Below are 19,408 nucleotides of genomic sequence, written 5' to 3'. Positions count from 1 at the left end.
GACACATATTTGAATAAACCACAACCCTGGACAAAGAACTTAAAAATAAAAAGTCAGACAGAAATATATTAGGGTCTCTTAAGATCAGTAATAAAAAATCAGGTGCACTCCTATAATGCCTGAATTAATCAAGACGTGCAGATAGAAGGCTCATCTGGGTCATCTTCATCCACACAGTGAGTTCAAGACCAGCCTGGATTACAGGAGACCCCACTGCAGAACAACCCTAAAGTATATTTATTTCAGGTAAATGTCTTAGAATACTCCACATTGTAAATGAACGCCTTAAACTAGATCTGTGTGAAAATAAGTGGGGTGTATGCTGGTGGCCCCTGGAATGAGCAGCCTAAGAGCAAAGAAGGGATGGGCGAGCCAAAGGGTGGAACTGAGAGTGGAACAGGCTGGATGTTCAAGTCGGAGAACGAAGGAGGAGCTCAGAAGTGCTGTGGGTTACCACTGCACTGACCGCCAAAGGCATGCAGAGCTCATCTTGAGACAATACACTGTCAGAGTTCAATCTTACGGGTCAGACTAATTTAGATTTGAGTCCTAACTTTTCTCCTTGGTGTGTGGATTTGGGCAAATGACAACCGTTCCAAGCCTCACTTTCCTTTTTCATGGAATAAGGGTTAAGCAACCTAAGGAATGATGTGGGAAGAAAAATCACGCATGTAAAGAAAGTACTGTGGCTCACCTGCAATGCCACCAATCCAGAAAGCTGGCGTAGACAGACTGAGTTCAGGGTCAGACTCACCTATAAAGAACACGAAGGGGCCGGGCGGTGGTGGCGCACGCCTTTAATCCCAGCACTCGGGAGGCAGAGGCAGGCGGATCTCTGTGAGTTCAGGGTCAGACTCACCTATAAAGAACACGCAGGGGGTAGGGAGCAATAAATTCCCACAACGTGTTGTTAGCATCATCGCTGAGTGTTCTCTGGTGAGCGGACAAACGGGAGTTAGTGGGAGAAGCAAAGGGAAGCTTCAAGAAAGAACTGAAGCAGAGAGGCATCGGTGGCTTGTCTCTTTCTGGTCTTGGCCACAGTTGAAAACCACTGAAGAAGTGGCCTGCTTCAAGAGTCCAGGGTGGGAGAGAGGTGAAGGATCAGCACCCTGGTGAGTACCTCCTGTGGAGCGGTTGTAGAGCTCACAGAGACCCACCTGCCTCTGCCTCCCACAAGCTGGGAGAGGCTCACACCTTTCATCCTAGCAGACCTGAGGCAGAGGCAAGTGGATCTCTGTGAATTCAACGCCAGCCTGTCCTATAAAGGGAGTTCCAGGACAGCCAGGGCTGCACAGAGAAGAAACCCTGTCTCTAAAAATATAAGTATACATATATATTCATGTATAAGTTATAGATACATGTAATCTATACAACTAACTGAGCCAGGCAGTGGTGCACATGCCTTTAATCCCAGCACTCGGGAGGCAGAGATAGGTGGATTTCTGTGAGTTCGAGGTCAGCCTGGTCTACAGAGCGAGTCCAGGACAGGTTCCAAAGTTACACAGAGAAACCCTGTCTTAAAAAACAACAAAAAACCCAGACATTAAGCTTAACATTGGCAACCTGCATTTAGGAAGAGTGTGTAAGATTAGTAAGCTTGTATCCATTTGTGCCTTTTATTATTTGACCTTTTAAAATAATGAGAATCAATTCATGGGATGGATAAACAATTAATGAAAATCAATCTGATTACAAAAGATGAAGAGGACTTGTGGACACTACAATCCAAGGTCTCACACCCTGATGCCTAACTGAAACTCCACTCCAGGAGAAGCCCACTGGATTAAAGATCCTGAGTGCGTTTAGTGTCCCTAGTAGTCCCACAAGGGCAAGGTTCTGTTCCCAGGCCAATGGGAACCGTTCTTGTTTTCCCAGGCACACAATCCAAAGCTTGGAAGTTCAACAAGTGCATGAATAGGAGAAACCTTCCGGAAATGTTGAATTTGCACCAAGATGTTGAGGGCCGGTGTGTTTTTCTGGATACGCTGCGGGCTCAGTAAGCAGGCAGCACAGGACAGCTAAGCCTCTGCACAGCCTTTCAATGGCCCTCTCTTCCAGGAGTTGTGGCCCTTCCTAGCCCTGCCTCCCAGCCCCGCCCCTCTCTCTGGACGCATCTCTGGGTCCCATCATCACCCGGCGCCGGGCCCTCCCTCCCGGCCCCCCTCCCTCCCTCCCTCCTCCCTTCCCTTCCTCCCTCTCTCCCTCCCTCCTAGCTCCTCCACCAGGAAACAACCGGATCCGGATCCCGGCTGCGGCCTGACCCGTGAGATTCCCTAACCTGGCTGGCGGGCGGGGTTGGAGACCAGCTAAGGGTGGGAGAAAGGGAGGAGCCCGGCCTTTGGGCTGCACTTAGGGGAACCCGGAGTGGAGATGGTGTCGGCAGGAAGCCCGTGTCCCCGGGTTTCCCGAGAGGGCAGTCATTAAACATGGAATCGGCCACACAGCTGGCAGAGCGTTGGAGGCAGGGGCCCAGTTCCAGGAGCTGCAATTCCAGCCCTTTCCGGGCCAGATCCAGGCCCCTGGCCCTTTTCACCTAGTTCTGCTCTCTCCTTCCCGTTTCCAGGGCTCCACTCTGGCCGGGAGGATGAAAGGCCTCAGCTGGGAGCTCCCTGCCACCAGCACTGGGTCCTAAGAGCTGCCATCCAGGCTGGGTAAGTGTCCCCTTCCTTCTGCCCCATCCAGTCCTTGCGTTACCTACCTGTCTCCTCCCTCCCTGTGCCTCTGCCAACATCTTCATGTCATGCTCCTGGGGAGGTCCTAAGCCGCCTCCTGTAGCCAAAAAGGTGTGTATTGGGGGGTTGGGGTTGGGGGTGCAGAGGTGTTATACAGCTGGCGTCGTATGGAAGGACTCTGAAGTAGTCTAAAATTAAAATGTCCTGTTGCACACTAATTTGACATGTTGTACGTGGCCAGCTGCTTATGCCCTGAACCCACCCCATGACTTAAATCTTTTTGCTCGCTTGACCCTGCCCTAGTGGTCTCTGAGCATTTCACCTATCTCAGGAGCTTGGCCAAACAGGAAATGTCCCTTCGGGGGTCTGTCAGTATTTTCTAAATATTTATATCAGCCTGTCATCCTTGCCCCTTTTAGCCGCCCGGATGGCGACCCCAGCCTCAGCCCCAGACACACGGGCTCTAGTGGCTGACTTTGTAGGCTATAAGCTGAGGCAGAAGGGCTATGTCTGTGGAGCTGGCCCTGGGGAGGGCCCAGCAGCCGACCCGCTGCACCAAGCCATGCGGGCTGCTGGAGACGAGTTTGAGACCCGCTTCCGGCGCACCTTCTCCGACCTGGCTGCTCAGCTCCACGTGACCCCAGGCTCAGCCCAGCAACGCTTCACCCAGGTTTCCGACGAACTTTTCCAAGGGGGCCCCAATTGGGGCCGTCTTGTGGCATTCTTTGTCTTTGGGGCCGCCCTATGTGCTGAAAGTGTCAACAAAGAAATGGAGCCACTTGTGGGACAAGTGCAGGATTGGATGGTGACTTACCTGGAGACACGCCTGGCTGACTGGATCCACAGCAGTGGCGGCTGGGTAAGAAGCTTCTCGGGTGCTGCCCTACACATCCCTCTGCAAAGCTGGTCTTCATGGGAAAGGGGCCACTGTGCTGGGAAGGAGCCATTGCGGCTGAGTTCCCCTGTTTAAGTGAATCAGACTGAAAGCGGCAAGCTAACTGTACCCCAGGGCTGCCAGGCAGTAATCACTGGGTGGGTTTCATGGCCCCAAGCAGAAGATGGATACAGAGTTTTATAGACAGTACCCGAAGAGAGCCTTCAGAGAAAGGGGTGACCCTGAGGATGGGTTGTGGTTAGACAAGCCTTAGCGAAGGATACCAGTTCTGAGCAGTTTTTTGTTTTGTTTTGTTTTGTTTTGTTTTGTTTGCCAAGGCAGGGATGGGGCTCACTTGATGCAGACAGTGCACGGGAGCCAGGGACCCTGGGCAGGGGTTGGGGTTCTGAGGGTTTGTCGGCAGTAGAGCCTGGGCTAGAGGCTGGGTGTGGGCAGTGCTCACGGTGGATGGGACTGGAACTCTCCCTCCCCTCTTCTCTCCACTCTCCTGTCCTGATGTCCCTTTCTCCTTCTTTCTCTACTTCCCTTCTCTCCCACAGGCGGAGTTCACAGCTCTGTACGGGGACGGGGCCCTGGAGGAGGCGCGGCGTCTGCGGGAGGGGAACTGGGCCTCAGTGAGGACAGTGCTGACGGGGGCCGTGGCACTGGGGGCCCTGGTAACTGTAGGGGCCTTTTTTTGCTAGCAAGTGAGGAAGTCTAGGGCCAGGTGGGGCTAGGTGTGGCTAGGGGCCAGGAGAGCTGGAAGAGAACAGAGAATGCCCTTGGAAGAAATTGGATGGTCATGGAAGAGAAGGCCAGGGGAAGGTCGTGTGTGAGGGAGTCAAGCATGACAGGCAGGGGGCAAGGAGAAACATTAAGGAATGTTTCAAGGCCAGGAGCCCAGGAGATGGAGTCATCTTGAGCTTGGGGGGGGGGGGAGGCATCATGCCCATAGCATGGGCATACAGGCTCCAAGGAAGGTGAGCCTATTTAAAGGATTGTGTCACCGTTAGACGGATGGGTGTAGGGACCCTAGAATTCACCTCCCTTTGGAATGGAAGCTTGGTGATTAGGTGACTGGATGAAATGGCTGTGGCTGTGGGCTGCACGGGCACTTGTGTACATGTTGCACGAATGCTCACGTGCATGCTGGGCTGTTTGTCGAATCTGGTGATGGGATATTTAGAGAAAACATTCCTTCTTGCAGTGGCAAGAACATAGGCCAGTTCACTGCCCTTCCCCCCTCCGTCCCTACCCTTGACCTCAGGCTGAGGGAGGAATACCATATCTAGATGAGGGCTCTGGCGCTGCTCGAAGTTGTTGGCAGGGCTTTGCAGACAAAAGCTCTGCATCTGGCTGCGCTCTTCAACGCCCCCTTTTCGTGTGCATGTTTGCACCTGGGCCGACAGAGGGTCAGGCTGTGGAGCCTGCGTGGGTAGGAGCTTCGGTAGTTGGACCTGCCTGCCACCTTCCCCTCCACCAGGGGCACAATGGTGCCTAAAGTGTTGCCTACTTCTAGGACCTCTCTACCCAGCAGAGACTCTAAATTGGGGCTCTATTTTCCTTTAGAGGATGTGGACATAAATGCTGATCTAGAATTCAGTTTGGGTCCTGAACGGTCTCTGAGACTGCAATGCTTTGAGAGGACCATTCCAGCTCTGAGCTGGTGATGGTGACAGATGCTCCTTGACAGGCTTATTCTGTGTGGTAGGTTTTGGTGCTGCTTTATCTGGGGCCAGGTCTATGGGTTCTAGAGCACCTACCATGACCTAAACACTTGTTTCTTTTGAAGCCCTGCTCTTTGCATGGGTATTGTCAATACAGAGTCTCCGAAGATGCTATCACTAGAACTCACAGTCCGGTCCTCTAGAACAAATCGAGACTATAGCTTCTTCTTTTGAGGGAGAAATTATTCACTCCAAATGCATGCCCTGAGCCAGACCTCACTGCTGCACTTGCCAAGGTGCTAACGATGCTGCTCTTCAATGCTGACTTCCTTCCCAGTGCTCTAGAACCCGACCTGCAATCCTGAGCACTGATCAGCTTAGCTAGACCACAACTGACTCGACTACTTTTCACTTGGTCCAGAATGTGGCATCATATTGTGCTTGCTAAAATGTGGGACCAAATTGGCCTCAGGTGTTTATCCAGACTTTTGCTTTGGAGAGGGCTGCACTTTGTCATAGTGTCTGAGGGGAGTGTTGTAGACTGCATGTGCCAGTGGGTCTGTCTCACATGGGCTCATCTAAGAAACTCAGAGCTATCTGTAGCAAGCAGTTGGAGCCGGAGGCTCTGACTTGCTCAGGACAAACTAGGCCAGTGGTTTTCAAACTGCTTGGCAGAGCCCTGACGTGTTCTAAGGGTTGCCTCAGGAGTCCTTAAGGAAATGAGGGAGTGGAGGGCTGCACGGGCTTGGCGATTTGCCCTCAGACAGAACAGCTCCCTTTGTTGCTGTCTTATGTATCGGGGTTCAGGGTAAAATTTTATTTGTGGTAAGAGCTCTGCTGTTGCAAAGTTAAAAAGCCACTGACTAGACCATCAGCTCCAGCTGGGGCCTGTACTCCTCCACGTTCAGGGAAGACTGTTCTACCCTTCCCACAGGACACCTACCCAAGTTAGCATTCCTGGAGGCCTTTAGCAAACAGGAACAGCGGGAACCATGGTCAGGTTACCAACAAGCCCTGCCCTCCAGTCTTCACACAGGGTGGACGGAGAAGCTGTGTTATGAGAGGGTAATGGTCTGGATTCCCAGAAGCTTAGCTGAGATGGGACCACAGTGGGGAGCTGTGACCTGTGCTGCCCTTCATTTAAGGGCCAGTGGAAACCCAGAGAGTCTCCTGTCAGGGAAAACCAGGGACTGTCTTTAGAGCCATATAGTTCCTTTGGATTAGCTCTTGGCCAAGAGGGCTGAGTATGGCTCCCAATTTTTAAATCCATTTCATTTTTTTTAATGAGGGAAATGGATATAATTTTCAAAGACTAAATAGATGGAGAGGATGTTCTTGCTCTCCAAAGCCCAAAGGGACAAATAGGGACTTTGCTTATAGGCCAAGGAAAGAGCTGAAGTGGGGTAACTCAGTCCTGCAATTATTAATCCACTCCCCACTTACACTAGGGCATACATATACTATTTTACTTTTTTAAATCATAAACGGCAGGAGAACAGATTTGGTTAGTTTAGAAGAAGAGAAAAAGCTCTATAAATATAAATATATATTCCTGTATTTTTATTTAATAATTTATAAATGCCAAGTTCATTTGACTTTTATTTTTGTGTAATATGTAATGGTCGTATTAAAAATAAATAAATAAATAAAGCCCAGAAATTTAATGAGAAGTACTGAGCAGGGTTTTGTGACTTCTACACTGTACAGCCTGGGTTTTAGAACATTCCTTAAACCAGTCATTTCTCATAACCATGATGCTAAGGAAATAATTAGTTACAGGAATTTGGGGAAGTATTAAGGTTTAAAAAAAAATCACAATACCCCATCCTGGCCAACACCCAAGCCTAAGAACTCTGTACCAACTGGAGCCTCAAGGTACATTGGGAACCTCCATACACACACCACCACCCTCCCCAATATCCTGGCGTGGTGTGGTGGCCAACAACTGCAATCTATTGGTAAGAGGTGGAGACAGGACGGTTGGCCACCCAGGTACATAGTGAGTTCAAGGCCAGCCAAGACTTCATGAGACCTTGGTCTCTCAGCAAATCATCAGAAAGCAAAAGGATAATTAATGAATGGAGGTCATTCTTTTAAGTGATATTTTCAAATACAAATGCTAGGCTGAGGCCAGCCTACAGAATGAGTTCCAGGACAGCCAAGGCTACACAGAGAAACTCTGTCTTGAAAAACCAGAGAGAGAGAGAGAGAGAGAGAGAGAGAGAGAGAGAGAGAGAGAGAGAGAGAAGCTAGGCTGTGAACTCAACTGTGAGTTTCTTGGCAACCAAAGCAATCTGGAAAACAAGAGTCAAAGCTTTATCTGAAAAGATGCTTAGTGACATAAATGATGGCAAATAGAATATTTTATATCCCTGTTCTTTTAGAAATACCAAGTGGGGGCCTGGAGAGATGGCTCAGAGGTTAAGAGCACCAGCTGTTCTTCCAAAGGTCCTGAGTTCAATTCCCAACAACCACATGGTGGCTCACAACCATTTGTAATGAGATCTGGTACCTTCTTCTGACCTGCAGGCATAGATGTAGACAGAACACTATGCACATTAAATAAATAAACAAAAACAAAAAACAAGTGAGGATCCAGAAGGTCTTAGGTTGCTCTATCAGCCTCATTACAATTTAGTCCAAATATGTTACTTTATAATGGTCTGATTGCTAAACTTTAGACCATCCAAAGGGACAGGTGACTGTTTATAAGTGCCACTCATCCCAGTGGCACTTTTAGCAAAGTTGGGCAAAGTTATAATTTCTGACCACTGAGAGGGTAGGGGGGTTGGGTTGGGTTGGTTCTGGCTCAGGCTGTAATTCTGGTGTACCTCAGGTGCAAGCACCTCCAGTGTAGGTCCGCCTGGGACTACACATCTTCAAGCCATCCCATGCTGTAAGAGAAGACTCACTGTCAGCGGAAAGAACAAAACTAAGTTCCTGACAAATGGGTAGATTATAGCTGTTGTTTATAGGATTTCTCGGCTGTCTTGGAACTCTCTGTACTGGCCTTGAACTCAAAGAGATCCAAGTGCCAGGATTAAAGCCTGAATTTTTTTTTTAAGGTTTTCTTAAGACAGGATTTCTCTGTGTAACAGTCCTAGCTGTCCTGGAACTCACAGACCAGGCTGGCCTCACACTCACTCACTGAGATCCGCCTGACTCTGCCTCCCGAGCACTGAGGTCAAAGGCGTGTGCCATCAGGTCTGGCTGAATTCTTTAGATGTGGTTATGGGGAACTATATAATAATGAAAACATAGCCAGAAGCTAGGTGTGGTGCTGCCAGTTTCTAGTCTCAGCATTTGGCAGGTGAGGCAGGAGGATTGGTAGTTCAGGACCAGTAAACACACACAGACAACAGAAAATTTGAGCAGAAAACATAATGAACTGTATGGATGTTTCTCATTCATTATTTACTCTTAGAGAAAAGGTTCAAGTATTTTCTGTGTATTTAGCAGAGCTCTAGGCATGCAGGCAAAGAGAATGAACAGACACCTCAGCCCACATGTTGCTTACATACAAGTAAGGGAATCAAACACAAACTAAATAAATTTCTTAACATGTTAGAACATAGTAAATACTATGAAGAAAGATGTGTGGTGGGGTGGTAGCACACACCTACATCCTGGCACTAAGGAGGCAGTGGCAAGCAGATCTCTAAAAGTTCAATGCTAGCCTGGCCTACATGTGAGACCTGTCTAGAAATATTATTTTAAGTAAAGAAAAGCAAAGTTGGGAATATGCAGATATTCTGATTTTAAATCAAATGGTCAAGAAAACCCTCATGCCCAAGGTGACAAGTAAAACCATGAATGGTATAATTGAAAATATATATTTATTAGCATGGAAAAAAATTTCTGTATTTTCCTGTATAACTCATTCATGAAAATAGTGTTTCTTAAGTGTGAAAGATCACACTGAGTGGGTGTGTATTTTCCTATTTAAATAAAGACTTCAACAAGAGTAGGTCAAGATACCATTTGTAGTTTTGTCTAGTGGGTAGATTTTGTTTTTTCTGCTATCAGTATTTTCTGATCTTGGGGAGTAATAAATGTAAACATCTGATACAGCACCTTACAGCAAGTTTATCAGATATAAAGTTTTAAAAAAGCTAACCAATCAAGCCCAGTGAAGGGCATAGATACTTGCAATCTCAGTATTCCAGGGGTGGGAGCATCACCAGAAGCTGGGGGCCAGCCTGTCTACATGTGAGTTCTAAGCCAGCCAGGGCTACATGGGCAGATCCTTTATCAAAAATTTACTCAGTGGGCTGGTGAGGTGACTAAGTGGATAATAATGCCTGCCACCATGTCTGGAAACCTGAGTTCAGTCTCACATGGTAGAAAAGCTGTACTGAGTCCACACAAGTGCCAAGACGTGTGTGTTCCCCACCTCAAATAAATAAATGTAGAAATAAATAATAAAGTCAGCCAGTCAGCGATGCTAGAGAGATGGCGTACTGGGTAAGAGCACTTGCTGCTCCATTGTGGGGAGCAGAGATCAGATCCCAGGATCTGTGTCAAGTAGTTCACAGCCACCTGTGACTTCAGCTCCAGGAGATTAGCCACCCTCTGGTTTCTAAGGGCACCAGAACACACAGATGCACACATAAATAAAATGTTGTAAAAGTTATCCAGCCATGGCTGGGCGTTGGTGGCGCACCCCTTTAATCCCAGCACTCAGGAGGCAGAGGCAGGTGGATCTCTGTGAGTTCGAGACCAGCCTGGTCTACAAGAGCAAGTTCCAGGACAGCCTCCAAAACCACAGAGAAACCCTGTCTAGAAAAACAAAAACAAAAACAAAAAAAAAACAAAAAAAAAAAAAAGAAAGAAAGAAAAAGTTATCCAACTAAAACTGAAATTAGCTGCTGTGTAGTGCTGGCTCACACCTTTAATCCCAAAATCTCAGTTCCAGGCCAGTCTGGTCTACAGAGCAAGTGCCAGGACAGCCAGGGCTACACAGAGGAATTCTGTCTAGAAAAACAAAAGCAAAAACTGAAGTTCAGCAGCCTGGCAGCAGCCTTTTCTCATTCAAACGGCTCTGTAAGGTCTGATCTGAGATGTTAACACAAGTAAGGCCAGACCACATTAGATGATACCAGAATCTCTGTAAAATAGGGATGAGGGGCTGGACGACAGCTCAGCAATTAAGAGTGCTTACTGAGTCAGGCGATGGTGGTGCATGCCTTTAATCCCAGCGCTGGGGAAGCAGAAGCAGGTGGATCTACAGAGTGAGTGCCAGGACAGACTCCAAGCAATATAGAGAAACCCGTCTCAAAAACAACAAAACAAAGTACTTACTGCTCTTGCAAAGGACCTGGGTTCACATCTCCCCATCACAGCTCAGCTCACAGCTACCTATACTTGCAGTTAACAGGGAATCTGATACCTTCTGGTTTCTAGGAGCACCTACATACAAGTGTTAAACATAAATTCACACAGTACACATACATACACATAGACATAAATCTTTTAAAAATGCCATAAGGTTCCAAGTCTTAAGTCAGCTCTGTCCAGTGAAATATAATGCAAGTCACAGTTTTACAATTTTCTAGGAACCCACTGAAAACTTAAGAGCAGCGGGTGGTGGTGGTGCATTCCTTTAGTCCTAGCACTCGGGAGGCAGAGGCAGGCGGATCTCTGTAGTTCGAAGCCAGCTGGTAGCCAGGGCTGTTACACAGAGAAACGCTGACTTGGAAAAAGACCAAAACAAAAAAATTCTTGTTGGATATTATAGTTTACTTACATTTTTGTCTCTTTCCAGAATTATAGTTTTCAGTATAATACTTAATGTATCTTATGTGTTAAAACAGATAACGTAGGGACCCTTTTTTGGGGGAGGGACAGGGTCTCATGTAGCACAGGCTGAGCTCAACTTTCCTATATAGTTGAGGCTGGTCTTAAACTCCTAATCCTTCAGCTCTACTTCCCAAGTGCTAGGAATTCAGGGATATGTCATCAAGAGTATGGTTCTGTAGGTATTTTGTTTTCAAAGATTTAAAATTTTTTGATGTATATGTGTATGGGAGAGAGAGTATTGCATGTGTGTGGGTGCCTGTGGTGGCCAAATGTTGAATTCAGTAGAGCCGTAGTTACAGGCGGTCATGACCATGTGGGTGTTGGGAACTGAACTCACGTCCTCTGTAAGAGGATCAAGTACTCTTGTGTTTTTTGTTTTGTTTTTGAGACAGGTTATTGCAGTATAGCTCTAGCTACTCACTCTGATGCTCTCTATACAGTTCAGACTGGCGTGGAACTCATGGGAGTCCTCCTGCTTCAACTTCCCAAGTGCTAAGATTACAGATGTGTACAGTGCTGAGAAAATCATAACCTCAGGAGGCTGAGGGAGGAGGATCTCAAGTTTGAGGCCAGACTGAGCTACAGAGAGAGAGAGGAGAGAGGGGAGAGGGGAGAGGGGAGAGAGAGAGGAGAGAGAGAGAGAGAGAGAGAGAGAGAGAGAGAGAGAGAGAGAGAGAGAGAGAGAGAGAGAGAGAGAGAGAGAGAGAGAGAGAGAGAGAGAGAGAGAGAGAGAGAGAGAGAGAGAGAAGAGAGAGAGCCCTGTCTTGAAATACAAAACAAGGCTGGGCGTTGGTGGTGCACACCTTTAATCCCAGCACTCGGGAGGCAGAGGCAGGCGGATCTCTGTGAGTTCGAGACCAGCCTGAACTACCAAGCAAGTTCCAGGACAGCCTCCAAAGCCACAGAGAAACCCTGTCTCGAAATACCAAAAAAAAACAAAAAACAAAAAAACAGTGCTTTGGGCTTGCCAAAGGTAGAATTAAAAGTATCTACTGGATGAGCATGGTGGCACACACCTTTAATCCCAGCACTTGGGAGGCAGAGGCGGTCGGATCTCTGTGATTAAGGCCAGCCTGGGCTATATATTGAGCTTCAGACCAGCCAGAGTTAAGTAGAGAGACGCTATCTCAAAACCACAACAGAAAGGTATCCAGCAATCACGTTTCTGTTGGTTGCCTTGGTTAAATCGGGTGCCAGCAAACTCTTAAAATTTTGAATTGGTTAGAATCAACATAAACAGAACTTTCTTCTGAAGTGTTTCATCTTCAGTGATCAACTTTAGTTCTTATGATGAATCCGCAGCAAAAGTTTTACTCTACTCCCAGCTCTCAATCTCCCGAGGTAAGGAATTGCAAGAAGTGGGGGGACAGTGGGGTATAATGAGTGGTCCTTCTGACTCTGGTTTGCCCAAGCCTCCCGCTCCAGCCATGTTCACTTTTTTGGTTGTGTTTGTCTCAAACTTTTGTACTTTAGTCTCTACAAAAAGTCCTCCTGCAGATTTAGTACTACTGTTCTTTACTACTTTTAAATTCGTGGGATCTCTACTATAGTGTGGGAATCCTCCTGCCTTGACCAGCTCTCATGGATATTTAAAGGTGCAGAACTGTCTTGAGAACCTGCTTGGAGAAATTCCTTTGGGGTCTTCAAGGGTTTGAAAGCTAGGAAACTGCAGATGAAAGGTGGGACCTGGAAGTTGCAGTCAGCCAATAATCACACAAGGTGTGCTCTAAGTGTATCGTCACTTATGGATACAAATATAAACAGCGCTTGGCCCCTTGTCTCATCACCAAGTTAGAAAAAGAGGGTACTGAAACTGTCTAGGCAAGAAAACAAACGGGCTGAAACTAAACAGGTTGAAGGTCTAGAAAGAAGATCTATGCAGAACCCGAACTCCGGACTAGAAGGTCTGGGTGAGGATTAGTGAGGTCTGTAGTTTGTGTCACCCTATTGGATGGTGCCAGTAACTAAATTGGGAAAAGTACACCCCCTCCTAACCTCCACTTTCGAGGGCATCCCACCTACCGGTGCTTTTGCTAGACAAGTTTCCAGAAGTCTCTGACCCATTTCTGTCCTCTGTCTTCCAACAGTGATCTGTTAGGTGGTCGGCCGGTAGTGTCAGGACAGTTCCCCGCCCCTACACACTTAAGGGCCTGGCGGGTCACGTAGCCCCCCAACCGTTTTTTTTTTTTTTGTCTGTTTTTTGTTATTGGTGGTGGTGGTTCTTATTTTATTTAAACCAGGCTGTCCTTGAGCTAACAGAGATTCGCCTGCCTCTGCTCTCTGGGTGCTGGGATTAGAGGTGTGCGCCATCACGCCCGGCTCAGGAATTCCCTAGCTCTAAGCCTGGCAACCCTTTTGGGAGCAAGGTTCACCTGTCGCACCACGGGTGTCAGCACGTCGAATCTCACAAGCCAATCGGCATCTGAGAATGGGCCCCTTCAGTGAGGCGTTTGGAAGATTGGTCCTTTCCACTCGCTAGCCAGGGGCCAATCGCGGAGCATCCTCCATGTTGTGGGCCCGCCCGTGGGCGGAGGACGAGCGGAAAGTCGTCACAGTGCTGGCGTATTGTTACCTAAGGACTCGACAGGAGGTGGGGTGTGTTGATTGACAAGTATTTCTCACCTACCGGGATCACAGAATTTGGCGCAGTGGCCCGCCTTAGAGGTGGGGTCTTGTTTGATTGCCAAGTAGAATTCCCCAATAGTATTCGAGTTGGGGGTGACGGGCAGGCTGGCTGACTAATGAATCCTCGGCGTGACCGGCACAGTTCTCCAATCGCCGAGCGGCGGGCCCCAGTCTGAGCGGCGATGGCGGCGGCAGCAGCAGCGGGGGCTGCGGGCGGTCGGGGCTCCGGGCCGGGGCGGCGGCGCCATCTTGTGCCCGGGGCCGGTGGGGAGGCCGGGGAGGGGGACCCGGGGGGCGCAGGGGACTACGGGAACGGCTTGGAGTCTGAGGAGCTGGAGCCTGGAGAGCTGCTGCCGGAGCCCGAGCCCGAAGAGGAGCCGCCCCGGCCCCGTGCCCCCCCCGGAGCTCCGGGTCCTGGGCCCGGCTCGGGAGCCCCCGGCAGCCAGGAGGAGGAGGAAGAGCCGGGACTGGTCGAGGCCGACCCCGGGGACGGCGCCATTGAGGACCCGGTGAGGGAAGGAGGCCGAGCGAGCGGGCCGGGTCATGCGAGGCCCAGAGCTCGGGCGGGAGGCAGGCAGGCGGGGGGTGGGGTTGGGCGGGGAATAACGTGGCTGATGGCGGGCCGGGGCCGTTCGTGAGCGGGCTGATGGGGCTTCGCGGGAGCCCAGGGTGGCCCTAGAGAAGGTGATTTGGCTTTTTGTGTGTGTGTGCTGTCTTTTTTTTTCCCCCCGTAATTACGACCCCCGCACGAGGCGAGGGAAATGGCCGAATAGCTGTGGCCGGGCCCAGACAAAATGTACGGCACACTCCCTGCCGTGGTTAACCTTCCGCATGCCCTCTCACTCATTGTAGGAGCTAGAAGCGATCAAAGCCCGAGTCAGGGAGATGGAGGAGGAGGCTGAGAAGCTAAAGGAGCTACAAAACGAGGTAGAGAAGCAGATGAATATGAGTCCACCCCCAGGCAATGGTGAGTGAGTGAATCAATCGGCTATTGCCTGTACCGTCCGGGTCTTCGGGTTGATTGGGGGTTGGGGGAGACCGGCAGTGTGGCATTAGAGGCTCGGGACCTTGAAGCTGCTTGTCTGAGTAATTCTGGGCAGGGGCTGTGGTCATAGTCCATTGTGTGTTCTACTGACCTTTGTTAGACATGAGCTGTCCTGATGGTGACACTCTTGTGTCTTCCTTTGTCTCATTTATAAATGTGTTTGTCTTTGTTCTTAGTCTGTCCATACCCTTCTTGTGGAGATCGCCCGCTGGTGTTTGACCTTCAAACCTAATACTTTTCAGTTAGAGATCCTTTAGTTAGGACTTAGAGGGTACTGATGTCTGTCGGGGACTTATTTAATCTAGAAATGTCAGAACTCAATCCATTCAGTTTTGTTCACTCTGAGTCATTTTAGCCAAAACGGTTCAATAGAACCTTGATTTGGAAAATGTAAATTCTTAAATTTTTTTGAGGGGTTCGTTTCTCAAATATATATTGACCTACTATGCTGGGCACTGTTCTAGGTAATGAGTATAATAGAACAGACCAAAATCTTAGGTGGTGGGGGTATATATATGTATTGATCCAGTAGAAAATTACTTGCCTAAATTTTTTTTTCCCTTCAAGCTGGCCCAGTGATCATGTCTCTTGAGGAGAAGATGGAGGCTGATGCCCGTTCTATCTATGTTGGCAATGTATGTATTGAGGAAGAGTCTGATTTGGATTTGTTTGGTGGGCATTCTTTTTTGTATTTATATGTGTGTTTGTAGAGTTTGTTATATAGCCCACTCTTGCTACTGACTCAAAGTAATTCTTCAGTCTCAGCCTATTAGTATTGGCATTAACAAGAGTACCTTTCTGTCTGTTTTTGATTTTTGTTTTTGTTTTTCCGAGACAGGGTTTCTCTGTATTGTTTTGGAGGCTGTTGGTCCAGCCCAGCCTCGAACTCACAGAGATCCGCCTGCCTCTGCCTCCTGAGTGCTGAGATTAAAGGCGTGCTCCACCACCACCCGGCTGTTTTTGATTTTTGGAGACAGGCTTTCTCTATTAAGCCTTGGCTGTCCTGGAACTCACAAAGATCTACCTGCCCCTGCCTCCCAAGTGCTGGGTGCTGAGATTAAAGGCGTGTGCCACCACTCAGCATAGGAGTGCATTCTTTTTTTGTTGTTTGTTTTGGGTATTTGGGGGTGGGGGAGCCTTGACAGGGTTTCTCTGTTACCCTGACTGTCATGGAACTTCTCTGTAGTCTGTGCCAGCCTTGAGTTGGAAGAAATCTACTTTCCTCTGCTTGGGATTAAAGATGTAAGCCACCACACAGGGTTTTATTTTGGGTTTTCAAGACGGTGTTTTTGTTTGTTTGTTTTTTGTCAGTGTAGCCCTGGCTGTCCTGGAACTCACTCTGTAGAGTGGGCCGGCCTCAAACTCAGAGATCTGCCTGCCTCTGCCTCCTGAGTGCTAGGATGAAAGGCGTGTGCATCCTATTCTATTTGAGGGAGTTACTTAATAATTTTGAAAGGAATCTCTAGAATTAGTTTTCAGTTTGGGGTTTGTGGGGGAAGGTTGTGAGGAGATAAAGATAATGAAATACTTATTCTAGAGTTGGAAGAAAGGGGAACAATACTTGATGGACCCAAACTATAGACATCTGGACAGAGTACTGTTCAAGTAGGAGTTTTCCAGTACTTGTACAATGTTCCTTCCTTTCCTTAGGTGGACTATGGTGCGACAGCAGAAGAGCTGGAAGCCCACTTTCATGGCTGTGGTTCAGTCAACCGTGTCACTATACTCTGTGACAAATTTAGCGGCCATCCTAAAGGGTGAGTAGAAGAGGAAGTTGATCATTTTAGCTATGGTTTAAAGCTGCTTTTATACCACTACCACCATTCTCCAAGTCTTAACTTGCTGAGAATGTGTTCTGCTGTTGATCTAGCAGTGTGAACTCATAGTTTTTATTTATTTTTACTTAATTATTTTTGAGGCAAGAGCTTTTCTGTGTAGCCCTGGCTATCCTGGAATTAGCTCTATAGACCAGGCTGGCCTCAGACTCAAGGATCACCTGCCTCTGTCTCTGCCTCTGTCTCCTAAGTTCTGGGAGTAAAGTCATGCACTCCTAGCCAAACTTTTGAGACAGGGTTTCTCTGTATTGTTTTGGAGGCTGTCCTGGAACTAGCTCTGTAGACCAGGCTGGCCTCGAACTCACAGAGATCCCACTGCCTCTGCCTCCTGAGTGCTGGGATTAAAGGCGTGTGCCACCAACGCCCGGCTCCTAGCCAAACTTTTACATTTCATATTTTCTATAAACTAGTAAATAACTGTTAAAACAAGTGAATTTTTTGCCTAGTAAGTATCTATGTATTATCAGTAATTGTATATTAAATATCTTCAGAAGCCAGATATTAAAGACTGGCAGGGATGAGATTATAAACTAGAAAGGGACAGTGGCCTCTAGTTGGCACCACGTGGTTATGTGTGGCTACATAGAAATCTGGGCCTTGTTACTTTTTTACTTTTGTGGTGCTGGAGATTGACAATGGACTCAGCATGTATGCTGGGCAAGTGCTGTTTCTGAGTCATTGTACACATAGCACTCACACGCGTTTTCACACTTTATTGTGAAACAGAGTCTTTAATTTACCCAAGCTAGTCAACTCTAGCATGAACAGGCCTTGAACTTGGGTCCTGCTGCCTCAGCTTGCTGAGTAGCTGGGATTGCAAGCTGTATTCACTATCTCCAAAAGTAGTTAGAAATTTTTTTAAATACTGTTATTGGAATAATTTAATCATTTAAAAATATTACCAAGTTGCTTTCCAATTAACTGTTTTTACAAGTTGTAAAATCCAATAAAATGACATGTTATTTTTTTCCAGGTTTGCATATATAGAGTTCTCAGACAAAGAGTCGGTGAGGACTTCCCTGGCCTTAGACGAGTCCCTGTTTAGAGGAAGACAAATCAAGGTAAGCATAGTGCCTTGGCTATGGGTTCTGTGCTGACTCTCTGCCTTGACTCCAAGACTTTCTGTCCTCTGTCCTTTACAGGTGATTCCCAAACGGACCAACAGACCAGGCATCAGTACAACAGACCGGGGTTTCCCGCGTGCCCGATACCGTGCCCGGACTACCAATTACAACAGCTCCCGATCTCGATTCTACAGCGGTTTTAACAGCAGGCCCCGGGGTCGAGTCTACAGGTCAGGATAGATGGGCTGCTCCTCCTCTCCGCCTCCCATGAGCCCTTAGGCTTCATTCTCTCTGATCTGAGGACCCTCGCTCCCTTGTCCTCCTTTTGGTTTCCAGAGACTTGGTCCTCCTGCTTGTGCAGAGGGAGGAAGTAGTTGCAGGCCAGTTCAGGAGGCCAGTTCTGTTTTCTCGAGGAGAAACTGATGAGGGCAAACTTGTTCTGAGCTGTCTCCTCCCCCTCGCTTTCTTCCTTTGGGAATTGGTACAGTGAGAAAGTGTTCGCATTAAGAATGATAAAGCCTCTGGTAGGGAGGGCAGGGCTTGAACACATTGTTGCTTCTGGCAGAGTTAGGGAGAGGTTTGAGTGTGATTCCTTGGAACCCAGCCGCAGGCCTATCCTCCCACCCCGTGTGTTCCAAGGTCAGCTGTCTGATTGGCCCTGTGGCGCCGTTTGGTGGCTGTGCTTTACTTTTGTCCTTGCATTTCAATTGTGTGTTCAGATAAACTCTGCCTTTTCACCAGATAGGGTTTAAGAGCTGTGGAGACTGGATAAACAATGGATCCTTTTTCTTGTCCCTCAGTGTCTTAGATGTACTTCCTGCCCTACCCTGTTTCCCCCTCAAGGCCCCCAGTTTGCCAGTTGCTATTCCTGGGAGCTAGCGCTCATTTTTGAGATGCTCCCTCAGTCACTGGGGCAGTTGTGGGCCCACGGGGAGGGTCTTCTTGCATTGAGCTCTCTAGTCACCGTGTTAACACCTAACTCTCCTTCTTTCTTCCAGGGGCCGGGCTAGAGCGACATCATGGTATTCCCCTTACTAAAAAAAGTGTGTATTAGGAGGAGAGAGAGGAAAAAAAGAGGAAAGAAGGAAAAAAAAAAGAATTAAAAAAAAAAGAAAAACAGAAGATGACCTTGATGGAAAAAAAATATTTAAAAAAAAAAAGATATACTGTGGAAGGGGGGAGAATCCCATAACTAACTGTGAGGAGGGACCTGCTTTGGGGAGTAGGGGAAGGCCCAGGGAGTGGGGCAGGGGCTACATATTCATTCCCTCTGGGGATTCGCCATGGACACATCTCAACTGTGCAAGCTGCTCCCTGTTTCCCCCGCTCCCCGTCACCCTCTTTGGGCCTGCTCAAGGGTAGGTGGGCACGGGTGGTAGGAGGGCTTTTTTTACCCAGGGCTCTGGAAGGACACCAAACTGTTCAGCTTGCCTCCTTCCCTCGTCTTCTCCTGCCTTTTGCAGTCCCTGCCTGCCTGCTCCTGTCCTACCAGGTCTACGCCCACCCTCCCCTTCTTTCCTCCGGCTCCCTGCCCCTCCAGTTCGCCTGGTGATCTATTTTGTTTCCTTTTGTGTTTCTTTTTCTGTTTTGAGTGTCTTTCTTTGCAGGTTTCTGTAGCCGGAAGATCTCGCTCCCAGTGGCTCCAGTGTAAATTCCCCTTACCCCTGGGGAAATGCACTACTTTGTTTTGGGGAGTTTTGGGGTGTTTTTGTTTTTCAGGTGTTTTTGTTTTGTTTTATTTTTTTCTTTACCTTTTTTTTCCCTTTTATTTGGAGGGAATGGGAGGAAGTGGGAACAGGGAGGTGGGAGGTGGATTTTGTTTATTTT

General features: G+C 48.1%; 1 protein-coding gene across 1 annotated transcript; it reads left to right on the top strand.

Annotated features, from left to right (window-relative positions):
- Positions 1–2,311: 2,311 nt before the first annotated feature.
- On the top strand, positions 2,312–18,647 carry LOC101829757 (polyadenylate-binding protein 2). Its single transcript, XM_040740507.1, has 12 exons — positions 2,312–2,651; positions 3,092–3,531; positions 4,107–4,249; positions 13,100–13,121; positions 13,492–13,602; positions 13,814–14,146; positions 14,490–14,604; positions 15,250–15,317; positions 16,333–16,439; positions 17,491–17,578; positions 17,660–17,811; positions 18,580–18,647. Exons 2-12 carry the CDS (start codon positions 3,100–3,102, stop codon positions 18,617–18,619), a joined length of 1,611 nt encoding a protein of 536 aa, XP_040596441.1. The 5' UTR covers positions 2,312–2,651; positions 3,092–3,099; the 3' UTR covers positions 18,620–18,647.
- The last annotated feature ends 761 nt before the right edge of the window (positions 18,648–19,408 follow it).

The sequence above is a fragment of the Mesocricetus auratus genome, unplaced genomic scaffold, assembly GCF_017639785.1.
Source record: "Mesocricetus auratus isolate SY011 unplaced genomic scaffold, BCM_Maur_2.0 Super-Scaffold_100707, whole genome shotgun sequence".
NCBI lineage: Eukaryota > Metazoa > Chordata > Mammalia > Rodentia > Cricetidae > Mesocricetus > Mesocricetus auratus.
This window is presented reverse-complemented; position numbering and strand designations above follow the sequence as displayed.